Genomic DNA, 17822 nt, shown 5'->3' with positions numbered 1-17822 from the left:
CAATCTTTGCATATTTTGTCTCTATTGGCTTGGAATCATGGTTTTAAATCTTAAAAATAGATTTTTTCATTAAAAAATAATTATTTAATGTATTTTTCTAAAACCGGTTCGTTTAGACCAAACCAGTCCCGATTAGACCGGTTCCGGTCGGTAAACCGGTTCATTAGGTGGACCAGTCCGGTCACCGGTTCCGGTTTTAAAAACATTGGTCCATCGGTGCAGTGGAGGATCGGCCGTCGGCCATCAGCGGAGTCATGGTTCCGATATATAAAGGACCCCAGGAGTCACGAATCGCCGATTGCGATTTAAGCAGCGGACCCGATACAGGAATAGACTAAACGTCAAGTAAATGGGGTGATTCATGGCGACACTGATTGCGATTGGACGTGGCTGTCCGTTAAATAAAGCGGAACTCTATGTATTCCCAACATCATTCCCAAAAGGAGCACTGTTACGATAAACAGGGAAGATGTGTTCTCCGTGGATCGTTTGGACCTGTCCATTGAATCAACGTGTCTCAGCAGTGCAGGTGAAGCACGAAGAGACAAAGGAAACCATAGAGACCAAAGAGGAAGCCACAACAACCGAGGAGGAAGCCTAAGCGACAGTGTAAGTGGAAACGAAGAGACAGAGGCATGGGGAATGAATAAATATAGTAAAAACAGAGAACTATAGTTGCTGTTGTTGCGGTGAAGAACGAGTGTGTGAGGTAGCAGAAGCAGCAGAGGCTGTAGAGGCAGCAGAAGCAGCAGAGGCTGTAGAGGCAGCAGAAGTAGCAGAGGTAGGAGAGCACGAGTGAGAGACCCTCAGCTGAACAGAGTTTAGCAGCATACGAGTTTACACCAAGGTTGGGTTGGAGCCCAAGAGGTTGGAGCCTCAGAACTGAACAGGATTGAAGTCTTTGGGAGTTGGTGCTCCTAAGTCCAAGATTGGTGTCTTGGGGAAACAGAGTTGGTGCTCTGGAGGTTGGAGCCTCACTGAAAGTCCAAGTTGGAGCTTGGCAACTATTCACAATCAGATATATACTTATATTGTATTTATTTCATTGCACTATCTTGAGTTTTAATAAAAGCATTAATTCTAGCTGTTGATTTCTGTGTTCTGTGTATACATATACATATCTATATATGCTTTTGGCAATCACTAGAACAATTTAAAAAAAAAACCATTGTAAGAAATACTGATTCACCCCCCTCTCAGTATTTCCAACAGAAAATTCTGTCGTTTTAGTCTTAGACTCCTTGGACAAAACCTAGAAAAATCTAGAAGGGAATTTCTCGGATTTTGACTTTGGATTTTTAGCTTCTTGGGAGCTGCTCTCTGGCTACATCTGCTGACTTTCGACTTGCTGGAAAGTGCCCTTATAGCCTTAGACTCCTTGGACAAAACCCAGAAAAACCCAAAAGGGAATTTCTCTGATTTTGACTTTGGATTTTCGGCCTCTTGGGAGCTATTCTCCGACTCAATGTTTTAAAACTCCAACTCCAGTTTGGAAACGACCGAGGGTTGGCTTTGACTCCGACTCTGACTCCAACTCGGTATCGACTCGGCCGGTTTGATTTCAATGACTCGGTCGTTGTAAAAAATACATTAAATATTTATTTTTTTATAAAAAACATAATTTTAAAGATTTTCGTTCATGTTTCCAAACACAAGGCTTTAGAATATAGAGAGAAGACAACATATGATCAAAGTAGGCTCATGAATATGTCCATTATATCAAAATGGCACTCAGTGCACTGTCCAATACAAAGTTCATACTTAGCCACCAATGCCAAGATTCTTTTCTGCCTCAACCTAAGGACAATCACTACACTACAACAACAATAATACCAATTCTCTGCCCCTAATGAAGTCTCAAAACCCTTGATTTAATTTTGGTCAAGCTCCAGAACAATCAGAGGTAAATATGTATTTATTAGTCCATTTCTAGAACGTTTGCCTTTTTAAAAACATTGTATGGCTCAATGCATTGTTTCAGTTTTCTAATTCATGCCACTATGGTAACCATACTTCAGTATTGTAATTTTCAAAACTTTCTCACAGTGATATATTACTTTAGCGCTATAAATATGCAATAAACAACAACCCACCCATTGATATGTAGGAGGCGGAACAGCTTTTGACAAATGTGCTTCAGGATTTTTGTCAAAGAGCCGAGCCAGCCAAGTTGTACCGAGCCAATCGAGTCATTACTGAGTCAGCCGAGTTGTTACCGAGTCAACCGAGTCAATGATTGGCTCGGTAACAACCCGGCCAACCGTTCCATTTCGGCCACCGAACCGACCCGATCAAGCATTGGCTCGGTCTGACTCAGCCGAGTCGGACTCGACTCAGTCGTTTTTTAAAACAATGCTTAGCTACATCTGCTGACTTTCGGCCTACTGGAAAGTGCCCAAAAACTACCCAGAAAATTCTGCCCTTTTAGCCTTAGACTCCTTGGACAAAACCCAGAAAAACCCAGAAGGGAATTTCTCTGATTTTGACTTTGGATTTTCAGGCCTCTTGGGTGGCTAAATCAACCTCTACGTATTTCCGGCTGCCCAAAAAACACGCAATCCCTTCCTCTGCGTGGCTGGCTAAATTGTGAATCGCTGCTAGAAACTCCTGCAATCTTTGTGGAACAGCCTCCCTAGGGTGGGCACAGATGGTCCCCCGAAGTAGAGGTTGAATCTTCCTCGCGGAAGACTCGTAGCTAAACAATCGGTAGACTCGCCAAGCAGCAAAGCGTACAAGAGTGAGTTTGTTTATCAAATATTCAGAATGAAAACAAAATGAGAGTTGATCTCTCTTTATAACTCCTTGGACCTTCTTAGCCTCATGTGGACCTCTCCATCCACCCATTCGATTTTCCCTCAAAGCATATCAAATGGCTAATTCGAACTCCTATGTGGGTGGCCCCCACATTCCACTAGCGGCTAAATAAAGTTGATTTGGCCCCTAAGTCCCTAAGTCGAAAGTGTAGGGCCCTCTTCCTTAGTCAAAAATGTGCAAAATTGTGTAGTAACACCCTGTTACTAATGTGTTTGAGAAGGGACATGACATCCCACCAAGGAAATATTGGAAATTTCAAGAAAATTTGGACCCTTGGATCTTAGTGGTTAATTCAAGGTCAAAATTTTGAGGAAATTAGTTCAAAATAATTATTTTTGAATTAATAAAAAATGGTTTTAATGAGAAATTCGAAAATTTCTCAAAAATAAGTATTTTTGATGGCTGAGATTAAAAGTTGATCAAGGATTTATCAACGGTCGAGATTATTTTGACGGGGATCAAGCCAACTAGCCATTATTTTCCACTTCAAGGAATTTCTCTATAAATAGAAGGCATTTTGCTTCTATTTGGATCATCTTGATCTTTGGTCAAATGTAATTTTGTAAACGTTGGTGTGAAGCCACTATTCTGCTAAGAACATTTGAATTTCATAATAAAAGACTTTGGCGTACAATTCATGGTGTCTTTGTCTCATTGATTTGTGGTACATGTTGGGTATGTGTTTTCGTATATTGTGCTTAATATTATCTAAATCGTTATTTCATTTGTAGATGATAGGAACATTCTATTGGTAATTTTCGGGCTTATCTTAGGTGATCTGATTCATTGTATGTTCTAACGATTTTTCTTAAGAAAATATATAGATTCCAAGTTCACAAACGGTGGGCACAAGCCGACCTTGTTTGGACTTCAAATATTTTATGTGATTTTCTTACTTCGCTGAGGTTGTGGTTAACATCTATTTTTCGAAATACATCTAGCCATTGTCAAAATTTCATAAGAAAATTATTCTTCAAAAATCTTTCAAGCATTGTACACTTATATATTTTGTAGCTAGATTTTGTATAATAATTTGTTCTAAATAAATTTTTTTTCTAACCCCTTTTTTGCAACTGGGGTTTGGGATTTGGGGTTTTGGGCACTTGTATTTTTATTTGTGCAGGTGAGATTCAAGAAAATTTGTTGGGTTGGAGCTACATCTAGGCCCTTGAGGGTAAGATCTAGTCTCTAGAATTTTTACAGGGCCAGCAATCGAGGATTTTTGCAAAGAAATTGAAGATCTGAAGCAAATTCAATTTTCTGGCGAGGGTTTCAAATTTTTTTAGGGCCTCTAGGCCCAATGTCCTCCACCCTAGTCATCCAGCCTTCCTTGCCCTAATCGTTGCTCCATTTTTCCCTCTAGCCCTAGGCCGCGACCTATTTTGGCCTTTGTGGCCTTAACATGGCCCCTTTAAGGGTTTTCATCACCCTTCTAGGCCCCTTGGGCCTTAGACACAAGCCTCTAAGGCATCAACCTGCCCTCCTTTGCTTGGCCACAGGTCCTGTGGGCCTTCCCTTCCCCTCGGCATCCCCTTGGACTCCCTTTGAAGCTTTGTCGCACCCCCTCGGCCTGCCCTCCTTGTCCCTCTGTGGCCCTCCGCTAGCCTTTTTTGCCTTCGGCCAACATATTTCCCTCTCCATCCTCCTCTCTTGCCTCAACACAGGCCTAACAAGCCTTGCGTCCTCCCTTCCAGCCCTTCTCCACCTCAACGCTAGCCCTCTAGGGCCTAGCGTTGCCCTATCTTGACCCTTATTTGCCTCTATCTGATCATTGAATTTTCTGAGCTAATTGTTGGTGGAGTTTTGCAAAGAAATTGGTAAGAATTGGGTTTTTCAGGTGATCCAACCTTTGGGAAAAATTTGGACAAGCGAGAAAATTTCTCGAAGGCCATAAGGCCTAAGGGTTTGATCTCCTAACACTTATTACTTCATTGTTTCGCTTCAGCAAGTAAAATAATTCATAATAGTAGTAAAATTTCATTTAAGTTGGCCTAAAATCAATCCACGATTTGCTTGACACATTGTTGTCGCGCGGATTGACACGACAACCCTCAGACCGGGGCTGTCACTCTGATCCCCGATCCCTCCTTTTAAGCCTGTCTCCCGCGACTAAGGGGGGTAGTCCCTGTGAGATGATGAGACCAACTGTCGACTAGCTGGTTGGGAGACACGAGATACGATATAAAAAGCACTTGATGATTTGATTAATTTAGCAGACCAGTGCCTTAAGAGATTGTGGTTAAAACGATTACTTGTTAAATGATATAAAAATATGGACCATGAACAATAATCATCTATCATCAGCTAAATCACAATGCTCTTAAAATGACCAAAACGATATCCAGCAATTGAGAATTTAGAAAAGATGAATGCTTTAAAACACCATGAGAACCATTAACCAGATATCAATTTCGCATCTCGGCTTGAAAATTTTAGATCTCAGCATGAAGTAACATGATGATTCCCGAAAATAACTGGATCTAAAAAAAGAAAATTTTCCAAATTTTTTTTTTTAAATATATTTAAAAAATAAAATTTAAAAATTAATCTAAAACTGAAAATAAAACTAAGGCTAAGATCATTTTTTTGTTTTAATTGAATTCCAAATCTAAACTAAACTAAAAATTAAAAAATCTAACAAAAAAAAAAAAAAAAAACCCTTTTTTTTTATTGATTTTTTATTAAATTTATATCTGACAAAATGAAACTATTTAAAAAGGAATTAAAATCTAAAAAAAATAAAATACGTGACTAAAACAAAACAAAATAAAATCTAATTAAGATCTAATTTACAAATAAAACTCAAAACTAAATAGATTAAAATCTAATCAAAAATAAAACCCTAACCTAAGCGTGAAACGTAACTATACAAGACCCTAAACATAAACTAAACTATATACAACGCACATGTATTATCGTGACATCAAATCGACAATGGATCAAATATATGGCTAAAGGCTGAGATACGAGTTAGCAGAATGATGAAATCGTGACCCTAAAAAAAAGAAACTCGACTGAATGCGTTGAGAAAATACCTGACCCGAGAGCGAAGCTAGCGGACGGATTACCTGAGGATTTCTCGAAATGATGCTGCGTCGCAAGACTTCGGTTCAGACTTCCTTACCTGACGCTTTCATACATTACGTCTGCATATTCTGCCTTAATCGATGCCTGAGATGAAATCAGATTTGCGTTTATCGTTTGCAGGCAAGAGGGGAATACGACGGCGGAGAGTCAATAACAGGTCATAGACTGCGTGCGTAGAAAGCTATTTTCGCTGGAGAATGCTTGGCCATCGAGGATTTAACGTGCTGCAAACTATGACGAGGCGATCCACGGCTTTTACGAGTTGAGGAATACCAGAAGTCGTGGCCTGCTAATGGATTTCAGCTGGATCGACAGTGACTATGGCGGAATACCTCCACGCACGACACGGTGGGCTCAAGCCATGAAACCTCATGCGACCTTACCAGAATTCTAACAGCGGATAAATGGAAGTCTCAGCCACGTAAAATGCAACTTTGAAAGCACGCTTCCTCTGGCCCGATGACGCTATAGAAGTGCATAAACGACAGAGAAATCTCCCAAAAAAAGACACAGTCGATGGCGCAGATTGTTTCTGAGATTATACAGGATGAATTCGATTTTAAGATCTGAGCTTCTCACTGTGACTGTTGGCGGCCAGAAAACTATTTGAAATCGATCCTTCTTTGAATCCCCTTCTGATCTGATATCTCTTTACAGCTTGGACTCCTCACATGCACGCAGACATTTTGCAGATTTAATGAGTGTTGAAAAACCCAAATCGTGGTGCAGGTGAAATGGCTGGAACGGTGTCAATTGAAATCGAATCTGAGCCAGTTCTGGGCACGGCAGCATCGATAAAGTGGTAGCTACTGACAGGGCATGGGAGCCACGGGTGAAATCTGATTTACCTGCCAAAAATGATTTCGAAATTTTTCATGTGATAAAATGAAACCTAAAAACCCTAAACCCTGATAAAAACTGCATAAAACAAAAAAAATTAAAACCCTAGAACAGCTAATTTAATTTACAGATTTGGCCCCCCAAAAGCCAGATTCAGCAATAAGCACAGAAATATTTTAAAGAACAGAAATTTCAGACTGTCACTGTGAAGAACTTCAGAAAATCTCTCATGCAACATAGAAAAATAAACCGAATGATAGACCCAGGATCAAATCCAACTGGGCTCAGCAAAAAATGCTTGCGGGAGTTGGCTGGTTCAGCCGAGAACTTCCCTGAACGCACACAAAATTCTTTCAGAAAATGTTTTCTGCACAGCTCAAAACAACCGTCAATAAAGAGGGCAAAAATGCTGCTAGATCTCAGAGAGTAATGGAGTCCCCGGCAACGGCGTCAAAAAATGTTGTCGCGCGGATTGACACGACAACGCTCAGATCGGGGGCTGTCACTCTGATCCCCGATCCCTCCGTTTAAGCCTGTCTCCCGCGGCTAAGGGGGGTAGTCCCTGTGAGATGATGAGACCAACTGTCGACCAGTTGGTTGGGAGACACGAGATACGATATAAAAAAGCACTAAAATGATTTGATTAATTGAGCAGACCAGTGCCTTAAAGGATTATTATTACAATGATTACTTGTTAAATGATAAGAAAGATGAACCGTGAACAGCAATCATTTGTCATCAAAAGGTATCAGCGAAATCACATAACCAAAATGATATCCAGCGACTGAGAATTTTTTTAGAAGATAAATGCTTGAAACCACCACGAGTCATGAATTATTAACCAGACATCGTATTCGTATCTCGACTTGAAAATTTTAGATCTCAGCATGAAAGATGATAAATCCCGAAAATCACTGGATCTGACGAAGAAAATTTACCACAAATTTTTTTTTTTACTTTTTTCAAATTTTTTATTTTTTTATTTATTTTTATATTTTTTGAAAATAAAAATGAAATTTAAAAATTAATCTAAAACCTAAAGATAAAACTAAGCCTAAAATCTTTTCTATTTATTTATATTATAAAAAATGTGAATTAAAAAATCTAAAAAAAAAAGTATAAAACTTTAAACTTAAAAGTAAAACTACGAAAATGCTAAAACTATATCAAAACTTTAAAAAAAAAAAAAAATCTAAAGTCTAAATCTAAAAGGACCTAAATCTAAACTCTATGAAATCAAAAAATAGAAAAAAATTAACTAATATCTAAATGTAACTTAACAAAAATTTATTCCTAAACTAGAATCTAAAATGATAAAATTTAAAATCTAAAATTATATCTAAAAATGAAATCGCATTTCCTTTTTTTTTTTATGTATATATCAAAAGCTAAACTATAAAGCAAATGAAATCGAATTAAAAAAACAAAAAAAAAAAAAAAACTACACTAAACCTTGTCTAACGCTAACCTACGCTAACAATATCACAACGTTACCCTATGTGAATACATACAACCCAAAACGCATTAAGAAATCTCGATTTACCTGTTCTGCGTAAGGGAAAAGGCCTGATGCCCACGCGAATGATAGAGGAATCGGAATATGATTTCAGGATATCACCTGCCCCGAGAAACGATGAACACGATTTACCTGTTACCGCACGCACATGAGCATCGGAGCATGACCTGAGGCGATGAATTTCACGTGGAAACCCTGAAGATGCCCTTTCGGTGCGTACGACGGGCTCGATGGAGCTATGGCACGACAGACAGAGCAGTATTGAGGCAGCACCCGCGTAGAAGGATCTGAGGATTTTTTGGCGCCGTTGCCGGGGAACTTTGTTTTCTCGGCGTTTCAACGACAATCTTCCTTCTCATTTTTATCTTTTCATCTGGCCCAGCAACGCCAACATTTTTTGGCGCCGTTGCCGGGGACAGAGTTTTTCTGTTCCTGGAGTTTCATCGACATTCATCTTCTCATCTCTCATCTCTCAGTTGAGCTGGCAGATTCAATATTTTTGGCATCCTTTCATTGCCTCATCAGCATATCTTCAGTGTGTTTCTTGTTTGGGTGGCGACTCCATTTTCTTATTTTTCCCATACAAGAAGCCTCCCGCATATCTGCTTGTGGTTACCTTTTGGATCCTAGAATCAGATTCATTGTTCAAGTGGCGACTCCACTTCTTTCATCTCTTAATTTTCTTGAGCAGAAATCTCTTTCTATCATCCATTTGATCCCTTACTGTTCATCATGGATTATTCATGTAAACCATGTCATTTTACTGATAATCTCCATGATCTTCCGAAAGAGGCTGTTGGTAAATTATTTAAGTTCTCGGGTGGTGATTCGGTCACTGTTGGACAGCATTTAAACAGGTTTACTTGTGTAATGATCTTATATTGTAGATTTCCTCAATATAATCATGAAGATTTCAAGATGCGTGTATTTGTCCATTCTTTAGAGGGTGATGCCTTGAATTGGTTTAATAATTTTCCTAATGATTTTTTCACTTCTTTACAAGACATTCTCAATGCTTTTAAAGATAGATATGATAGTCCAAACAGCTTGCCTTCTGCCTCTAAAATTGTGCAACAGAATGAAAGTAATTTGATAAGAGGTCCAGCTGAAAGATCCCAAGACGATTCATCATGTCAGAATGTGTCATCCACCGGAAATATTGCAGATCAAGTTCATGATAGTGAAAAATCAGGGACAAATGACAATGAAAAAGAAGAGCAAAAGCAAATTATACGAGACCTAATGATGCTGGTAAGAAATATGGAAATCAATCAAACTAATTATGTCAATGATGTGAAAACTTTATGCACCCACCTGGAAAAACGTAATAGGGAGATTGAGGTCACGCAAAGTCACCATGCTAAAGAAATTGAGGCCATGAAGACTAATCATGAAACAGAAATTAGAATCATGCAAAGCAAGATGTCAGTCTTAGAGGAAAATATGGTGACCATGAAAGCTGATCATGATAGGGAAATTGACTCTATGCAAAACAAGTTATTAACTATGGATGAGGAAATGACTATCATGACGTTCAATCATAATAATCAGTTGGCTGACATGCAAGCGAATCATAAAGAAGAAATAAATTTCATGCAGCATTACTTGATGGACATAAAGGAAAAGAACAATAAAGTGATAAAAGACCTGGAAGAACATCATGCCAAACAAATCAGTGATATAAAGGTTGAATGCTCTAGTCAGATGGATGCCATTAGAATACAAGTTCAAAAGATTCAACAATGGTCAGATGATAAGAGAAACCAGGTGACATCAATAGATCAGGAGCCTTCTCATGTGCTGCAACAGGCTCCATCTTATTATGAAGAGGTTATTGATTCGATTGAAAGATGGTTAATTGAAGGTGATCCGGATAGACTTAAGAATGATAAAGATCAGATGCGGGCTAAAGAAAGACATATCTTACATACTTCATCTGATAGCTTTGAAACAGAAAGCTCCATGTCATCAGTGATACAGCCTGCCAGAAAGAAAAAGCGTAAGAGAAAGAAAATAAGTAGAAGATTTGATACATCAGACGGTCGTGAGCAGCTTGATTTTCGGATAGGGAAGAGTCCTACCATATGCAAAATTGGACATGGCACATCCGACAAGCAGCCGACAGATTTGCCTGAAAGCAGGCAAATGCTCAGTATGCACTATATTGAACACATCTGATGTCGTAGGGCATCCTTTGTATCGTATTTCTAACCCTACTCCTTGTTTTTTCCGCATTTTCGTTTCTGCTTTAGATAGTTAATAAATGAAGAGCTTTTATCTTTATTGTGCTTAATGTATATGATGATTTTGGATGGACGCTACTTATTTTTGTGTTGTATGGATGCAGATTCTGGATTCTCACATTCCTGCAAGCAGCAACGTGTCCCCAAGTAGAGCCAGATGTTGACCTCTACTGGTCAACTACCCATGCAGTACACCCCCTTTTCTTTGCAAGAAAGGGGCAGCACCTGATCAGCGTGTCCGTGCCATCCTGCAGTCATCTTTTTTTTAATCATTTTGATTGTAAACCCAGTCTGCATGTATGAATTGTAAATAATCTAAGCAGATCAGAGTCATGTATGTAAAATTGCCTAGGTGGACCTAACTTTCTATGATAATCTATGTCCCGGAAGGTTTTTCGTCTCACCGATCCATGGATCGGCAGAGTTTTCCTTCAAACCTGACCCCAAAGCCGGGATGGATTTTGTCATTAGAACTTTAGGAGAATCCTAGTGTGTTAATCTGCTAGATTATAGTTGTGTCGCAGAACTGGGTGTTTTGTGAGGGTCTGTATTAAGTGGGTTTGTCCCCTTGAGATGTAAATTGTAAAAAGTCATCATGAAATGTGTCTTGAGGGTTGAAAATGTTTTAAATCCCCTCGTGAGTCCTAAGTCCTAGGTCCTAGGTGATGTTTCCAAAGGCTTAGTTCGATGATCCATTTAAAAAAATAATAATAAAATAATAAATAATAAAAAATTTAAAAATTTAAAAAATAATAATAAAATAATAAATAAAAAATTTAAAAAGTTTAAAAATTTTAAAAATAAAATAATATTTAAATGAATAAATCGACGGATGAGATCAAGAGATGTCTTGATCCTCATCAACGGTCGAGATCATTTCTACATGGATCATTCGAACTAGCCGTTGGGATCATTTCCTTGATATAGGGTCTTAGGTGGTCATTTCAGATTCATTCGATCCGTGAGTCTGATACTGAAGAAGCTCTCTTGTAAATCTGTTTCTGGTTAATAAAAGAAGACTTTGGGGTCCATATCTTGCTGGTGTTACTCTCTTAAAATGCTGTGAGATTGTTTCATTTTCTGCATATGTTATTTTCAGCCATTAATAATAGCTTTTTATAGAGCATTGTGAGCACAGGTATCTTGTTCACTTGCTGGGGTTTGGGTGCTGTTAGGGTTTCTGAAGTAATGGCAGGTATCTCCATTACTTCCTGAGATCTAGCAGCATTTTTGCCCTCTTTATTGACAGTTGTTTTGAGCTGTGCAGAAAACATCATTGAAGGGAATTTTGTGGGCGTTCGGGGAAGTTCTCGGCTGAACCAGCCAACTCCCGCAAGCATTTTTTGCTGAGCCCAGTTGAATTTGATCCTGGGTCTATCATTCGGTTTATTTATCTGATTTGCATGAGATATTTTTCTGAAGTTCTTCACAGTGAACATCTGAAATTTCTTTTCTTTAAAATATTTCCGTGCTTATTGCCGAATCTGGCTGTTAAGGGGCCAAATCTGTAAATTTATTAGCTGTCTTAGAGTTTCATTTTTCTGATCTAGGGTTTTAAATTTATTTTTTGTAGTTTCCATTAGGGTTTTCAGTTTTGGGTTTGAAGCGTATATCATCAGGGCTTTGTTTTCTTGTGTTTGCAGTTGCGAGGTTTTCATTGATTGCTTAACGAAATCGTGCTGCCTGCCTTGATCCTCACTGATTTGAGCATTATCAATGTGAATATCGAATTTGTGTTATTCTGTGAGCATCAAGTGGAGAAATTTTTTAAACCAGCTGCCGCCTCAGACGGTGATTGATGAAGTTCTGGTGAGACGCCTGTATATTCATGCTGTTCTATCCGCCGTCGGGAGCTGGAAACCACAGCCATCACTCAGGATTAACACCACAAAGACGTTGTTGGTTCTGCGTTGAATGATTATTACTCCAGCCGTCAAGCTCCTCGTTAATACAGACGAGATACCTGCAAAAAATGAAGGGCGAGATACCTGCAAACAAATGAGAAAAGAATTAGTTTTCATTTCGTCGATTGCCATTGAATCATCCAGACCCGCTGGCGTATTTTCTTGCTGTATCCGCATAGGGTATTGGGACGCTGTATCAGTTGATCAGTCGATTGTATGAGAAGTCTTAATATCAGGTATCGTTCAACATCAGGTTCCTCAGCACCGGACGCAAGTCGAAATCCTCAGATCCTTCTGCGCGGGTGTTGCCTCAATACTGCTCTGTCTGTCGTGCCATAGCTCCATCGAGCCCGTCGTACGCACCAAAAGGGCATCTTCAGGGTTTCCACGTGAAATTCATCGCCTCAGGTCATGCTCCGATGCTCATGTGTGTGCGGTAACAGGTAAATCGTGTTCATCGTTTCTCGGGGCAGGTGATATCCTGAAATCATATTCTGATTCCTCTATCATTCGCGTTGGCATCAGGCCTTTTCCCTTACGCAGAACAGGTAAATCGAGATTTCTTAATGCGTTTTGGGGTTGTATGTATTCACATAGGGTAACGTTGTGATATTGTTAGCGTAGGTTAGCGTTAGACATGGTTTAGTGTAGTTTTTTTTTTTTTTTTTTTTTTTTTTTTTTTTTTTTTTTTTTTTTTTTTTTTAATTCGATTTCATTTGCTTTATAGTTTAGCTTTTGATATATACATAAAAAAAAAAAAAAAAAAGGAAATGCGATTTCACTTTTAGATTATGTATATAAATTTTAGATTTTAAATTTTATCATTTTAGATTCTAGTTTTAGGAATAAATTTTTGTTAAGTTACATTTAGATATTAGTTAATTTTTTTCTATTTTTTGATTTCATAGAGTTTAGATTTAGGTCCTTTTAGATTTAGACTTTAGATTTTTTTATTTTTTTTTAAGTTTTGATATAGTTTTAGCATTTTCGTAGTTTTACTTTTAAGTTTAAAGTTTTATACTTTTTTTTTTAGATTTTTTAATTCACATTTTTTATAATATAAATAAATAGAAAAGATTTTAGGCTTAGTTTTATCTTTAGGTTTTAGATTAATTTTTAAATTTCATTTTTATTTTCAAAAAATATAAAAATAAATAAAAAAATAAAAAATTTGAAAAAAGTATAAAAAAAATTTTGTGGTAAATTTTCTTCGTCAAATCCAGTGATTTTCGGGATTTATCATCTTTCATGCTGAGATCTAAAATTTTCAAGTCGAGATACGAATACGATGTCTGGTTAATAATTCATGACTCGTGGTGGTTTCAAGCATTTATCTTCTAAAAAAATTCTCAGTCGCTGGATATCGTTTTGGTTATGTGATTTCGCTGATACCTTTTGATGACAAATGATTGTTGTTCACGGTTCATCTTTCTTATCATTTAACAAGTAATCATTGTAATAATAATCCTTTAAGGCACTGGTCTGCTCAATTAATCAAATCATTTTAGTGCTTTTTTATATTGTATCTCGTGTCTCCCAACCAACTGGTCGACAGTTGGTCTCATCATCTCACAGGGACTACCCCCCTTAGCCGCAGGAGACAGGCTTAAACGGAGGGATCGGGGATCATAGTGACAGCCCCCGATCTGAGCGTTGTCGTGTCAATCCACGCGACAACACACATTAAGGACTAAATTGCATAAGTTGGACAATCATAATTTGGCATGAATCTACGAATTTTGGTCACAGTCATCTCTACATAAGAACTCTGATATAACAGTGGTAATTGCATCTTAAGAAGGCTAATACATCGAAATTATTAAGTTGGCAAAGTTGATTTGATAGTTGTGTTTCCATTGCTCATATTTGGCTAGTATATGCTTATCATTTTGCACTTAAAAGAGCTCTAAATAAAAATTACATATTTCTGTCATAACATTGGAATACAAGTTGCATCAGTGATTTACACTCTATTGTTACTTGTTTTATGGTTTTAAGTGTCACTGTGAAGAAGGTTGCTAGCATTGGTTATTTGGAATCTAACATTTGCTTGTCTCTTGTAAGCTTAATCATAATCTCTAAGAGTCATTAACTTTGCACTAAGCTCACTCATACAAGCACTTAATCAATATCATTGAATGTCTCTTAAGCAATTGGTGAATTTGGCTTATTAAAAGTCTAAGGGTTCTTAAGCTTGAATCTAATTCAATATCTTGTTGAAAAATATTGGCTAAGAATATTTGCAATTTCATCGTCTCTTTTTGGATAATTGCTCTAAGTGAATAAGTAATCTTGTTATCCTTTGCCATCATTAGTTTATGGTCATTGCATATTGGCACTCCAATCGCGCATTAGTAGTCTTATTGTCTATCTCAAGCATTGGCATCCTAGGAATTATTGCTCTAATTGTCATTTTCAGTGGTGAAATCTATATATTAGTTAAACATTGTTAAGAGCATCTTTGTTATACTTGAGCAATTGTATCATGGGCATATTTTTCTCTTGTTGGCATTGTTGATCTTAAACACTTGTCTTGTGGTTGAGATTATCTTTCCTAATCATTGTTAAGTACTTGATATCTTAGTTGGAAGTAAATCATAACTAAGTACTTAAGGAAACATTTAAGTAATCTCACCTCAAGATTCACTCATAATCCTTGCATATCATTATAATCTAGTTTTGCACTTAATAATTTACCTCCAAGCATAAGCTTGGTTGATAGACTTCTAGGACCACCAAATCTCAATTTAGTTTGAGGGACTTAGCACCTCTTTAGTGGTTAGCACGGTGACCTTACAGTCGTTAGAGCCATAGTCTCTGCAGCGCTGGAGGCATCGGGTGGTTAGAACACAAGGGAAGGTATCGTTAATCAAGCCTTTGCTTGCTTCACGTTGGCTTCTATCCCACAACCTACTCTAGAGACTAGTTCCAAAATAGCTAAGAGGAAGGTTACATTTAGAATAGGCATTTAACTTAAAATCAACCAAGATTTTGCACTTCACGTAGCTTGTAGGATTTGCACTTCATCTAGGGTAGTCAAGCATCTAAGCAATGGTTGTTCATCTAGTTACTTGGTCTTTAACTAATCTAAAAGCAAGTTAGTTGACTCCATAAGGCACTAGTCTCATGATAATTAAATCTAATCCTTTGAAACTTGCTAAAATCAACCAAGTGGATAGGCCATTCAATCTTGTCTCCCAAACTCGTTGGTTGTGAACTTGTCCTTCATTTCCATCTTCCATAGGGACTACCGCCCATAGCCTATGGTTGGGAGACAACTAGAATAGAGTGGGCAGGGATCATAGTGACAACCCCCGCCCTTATTCGTTGTCGCATCGTGCCTGCACAATCTGAGCAACAACATTTTTTAGCGTCACTGAATAGGATAGATTTTTCTATCCTTGGCCCCCACGACATCTTCTCAATCTTTCATCTTTCATCATTTCATTAGCATGTCAATTGGCACATTTTTGGGCACCATTGATATCTCTTCATCTTTTCATCACCTTATCTTTTGTCATCTCACTAATTTTCTCTATCTGCACCTTTAGCACCTGGACATTTCGGTTGGTTTCTTGTTTGGGTGGCGACTCCACTTATTCATCCATTCATAAGGGCTTACTCTAGAAGAAGTCTTGGTAGCTTGCTTAACCCCACTCATGATCCTAAAAAGATTCTAAGAGCTTGGTTAAACAAATTACATTTTAGAGAGCGTTTCATATTTCTCGGACAGAAAGCTCTCCCTAATATCCATTTGTTTTTTGTTAATCCTCCCAATCAAGTCTTATGGATAATTACAGGCCTTGTAACTTTGCCAACATCCAGGGGTGTCCTCACGATCCTCCACATGACTCTATTATGAACAAGCTTTCGACCTTCCAAGGGAATAATGCCATCAATGTCGATGCTCATATAAAGAAGCTCAACACTTTTATTCAGAGATATGCTCATGCAACTGCATACAACCATGAAGATGTCACAATGAAATTATTTGTCCTCTCATTAGAATATAATGCATTACACTAGTTTCATGACAAAGAAAATAATGCTTTTGATTCTCTGCGAGCCCTCACTGATGCATTCAAAGATAAATTTGGCGATAAAAGAGAAGGAAAATACTTGGTCAAAGAGCTTAACACTATTAAGAAAAGAGAAAATGAAACAGTTGAGGAATTTAATCAAAAATTTAATGGTCTTCTAAAGGATATGACTCAAGATTACAAGCCGCCTGACAAGACAGTGTTAGAGCAATATCTTTAAGCCTTCAATGTTGATACCCAATATGGGATTAGGCGTGCCAAGCCGGTTACTTTAGTTGTTGCTTAGAATGTTGTTGAAGAGTTAGAAAGAGATAAGAAAGCTTCGGGAAAGTCAGAGATTCTTGGTTTTGAAAGAGGTCCAATCAAGAATAAAGGAAAAGAAATTAAGGAGGTAGAGCATGATCCCATTAAAGAATTAACGCAAATAGTTAAGGAAATGAGAGTTGATTATGCTCGAGAAATGAGTGCCATGCAGTCTAGGTTGATTCAGATGGAAAGAAATCAAGCCCAGAACATGCAACCTAGAAATAATAATAACAACAGAGGAAACAACAATCCATGGCCAAGAAGAAATCCTCCTAATGATCAGAGACCTCCTACTCTGCTTGAGTCTGCCAATGTAGTTGATCAGCCTATACCATTTTGCAGACCATGTGAAAGTTTCCATGAAGAAAGTGCATGTGCCCTTGCTAGAAAAATCTTGGATGAAGCAACAAATGAACAGATAAATAATGTTGGTCAAAATTCTTCCAAGGAAAGTCGTTGCATAGACATGATTTCTTCATCCTTCACCATCAATAACTTCAGTGATGAAAAAGATCCTATCACACAGATGTATGGTGAAAAGCCATCTCAAGAGCAGATTCTGGAAATTGCTAAAAGTAAAGGTTATACTTATCAAAGAAAAAGTAAAGAGAAAAATCAGAATAAACAGGTTGTGTCTAAAAGATATAAGTCAGGATTAAAAGTTGATTGGGCTGCATGGATTAATAGCATTAAGTTGTTTGTCCTAGTGCTTATGCTTCTGAAAATTCCATCTCAGAGGGCATCATTCTTCAAAGCTTTGGGTATGGCTCAACAGGATAAGATTGATAATAACCTAAAGGATGAAGAAATTAAGTTAAAGGATTTGAATTGCTACATGACTAATGAGGATCATCAGCCTTTCTTCTTGACATTGGATATTAATGACTGTTTGCTTCATAATTGCATGCTTGATTCCGGTGCATCAACGAATGTTATGACTAAAAAGGTTATGGACCAATTGAACTTGAGAATTTCTAAGCCTTACCATAACATTTGCTTGATGGATTCTAGAAAGGTTGAAGTCCTTGGTGTGGTCAAAGATTTACAAGTTTCCTTAGCTAATTATCCATAC

General features: G+C 37.8%; 2 protein-coding genes across 4 annotated transcripts in view; one reads left to right on the top strand and one right to left on the bottom strand.

The window, feature by feature from the left end:
• Positions 1 to 16664, top strand: part of LOC149225588 (uncharacterized) — a 30898-nt gene extending 14234 nt beyond the window's left edge. The window contains exon 5 of the mRNA XM_089379966.1: positions 16431 to 16664. Coding sequence (XP_089236092.1) covers positions 16431 to 16664 — 234 coding nt within the window. The remainder of the gene's footprint in view (positions 1 to 16430) is intronic.
• The window catches only part of LOC149225587 (uncharacterized), a 204347-nt gene that overhangs the window by 129185 nt on the left and 57340 nt on the right, over positions 1 to 17822 (bottom strand). The window lies entirely within an intron of this gene.

This window comes from Pinus tabuliformis, chromosome J (genome assembly GCF_031772625.1).
Source record: "Pinus tabuliformis cultivar Carrire ecotype Pingquan chromosome J, CPIR1, whole genome shotgun sequence".
NCBI lineage: Eukaryota > Viridiplantae > Streptophyta > Pinopsida > Pinales > Pinaceae > Pinus > Pinus tabuliformis.
This window is presented reverse-complemented; position numbering and strand designations above follow the sequence as displayed.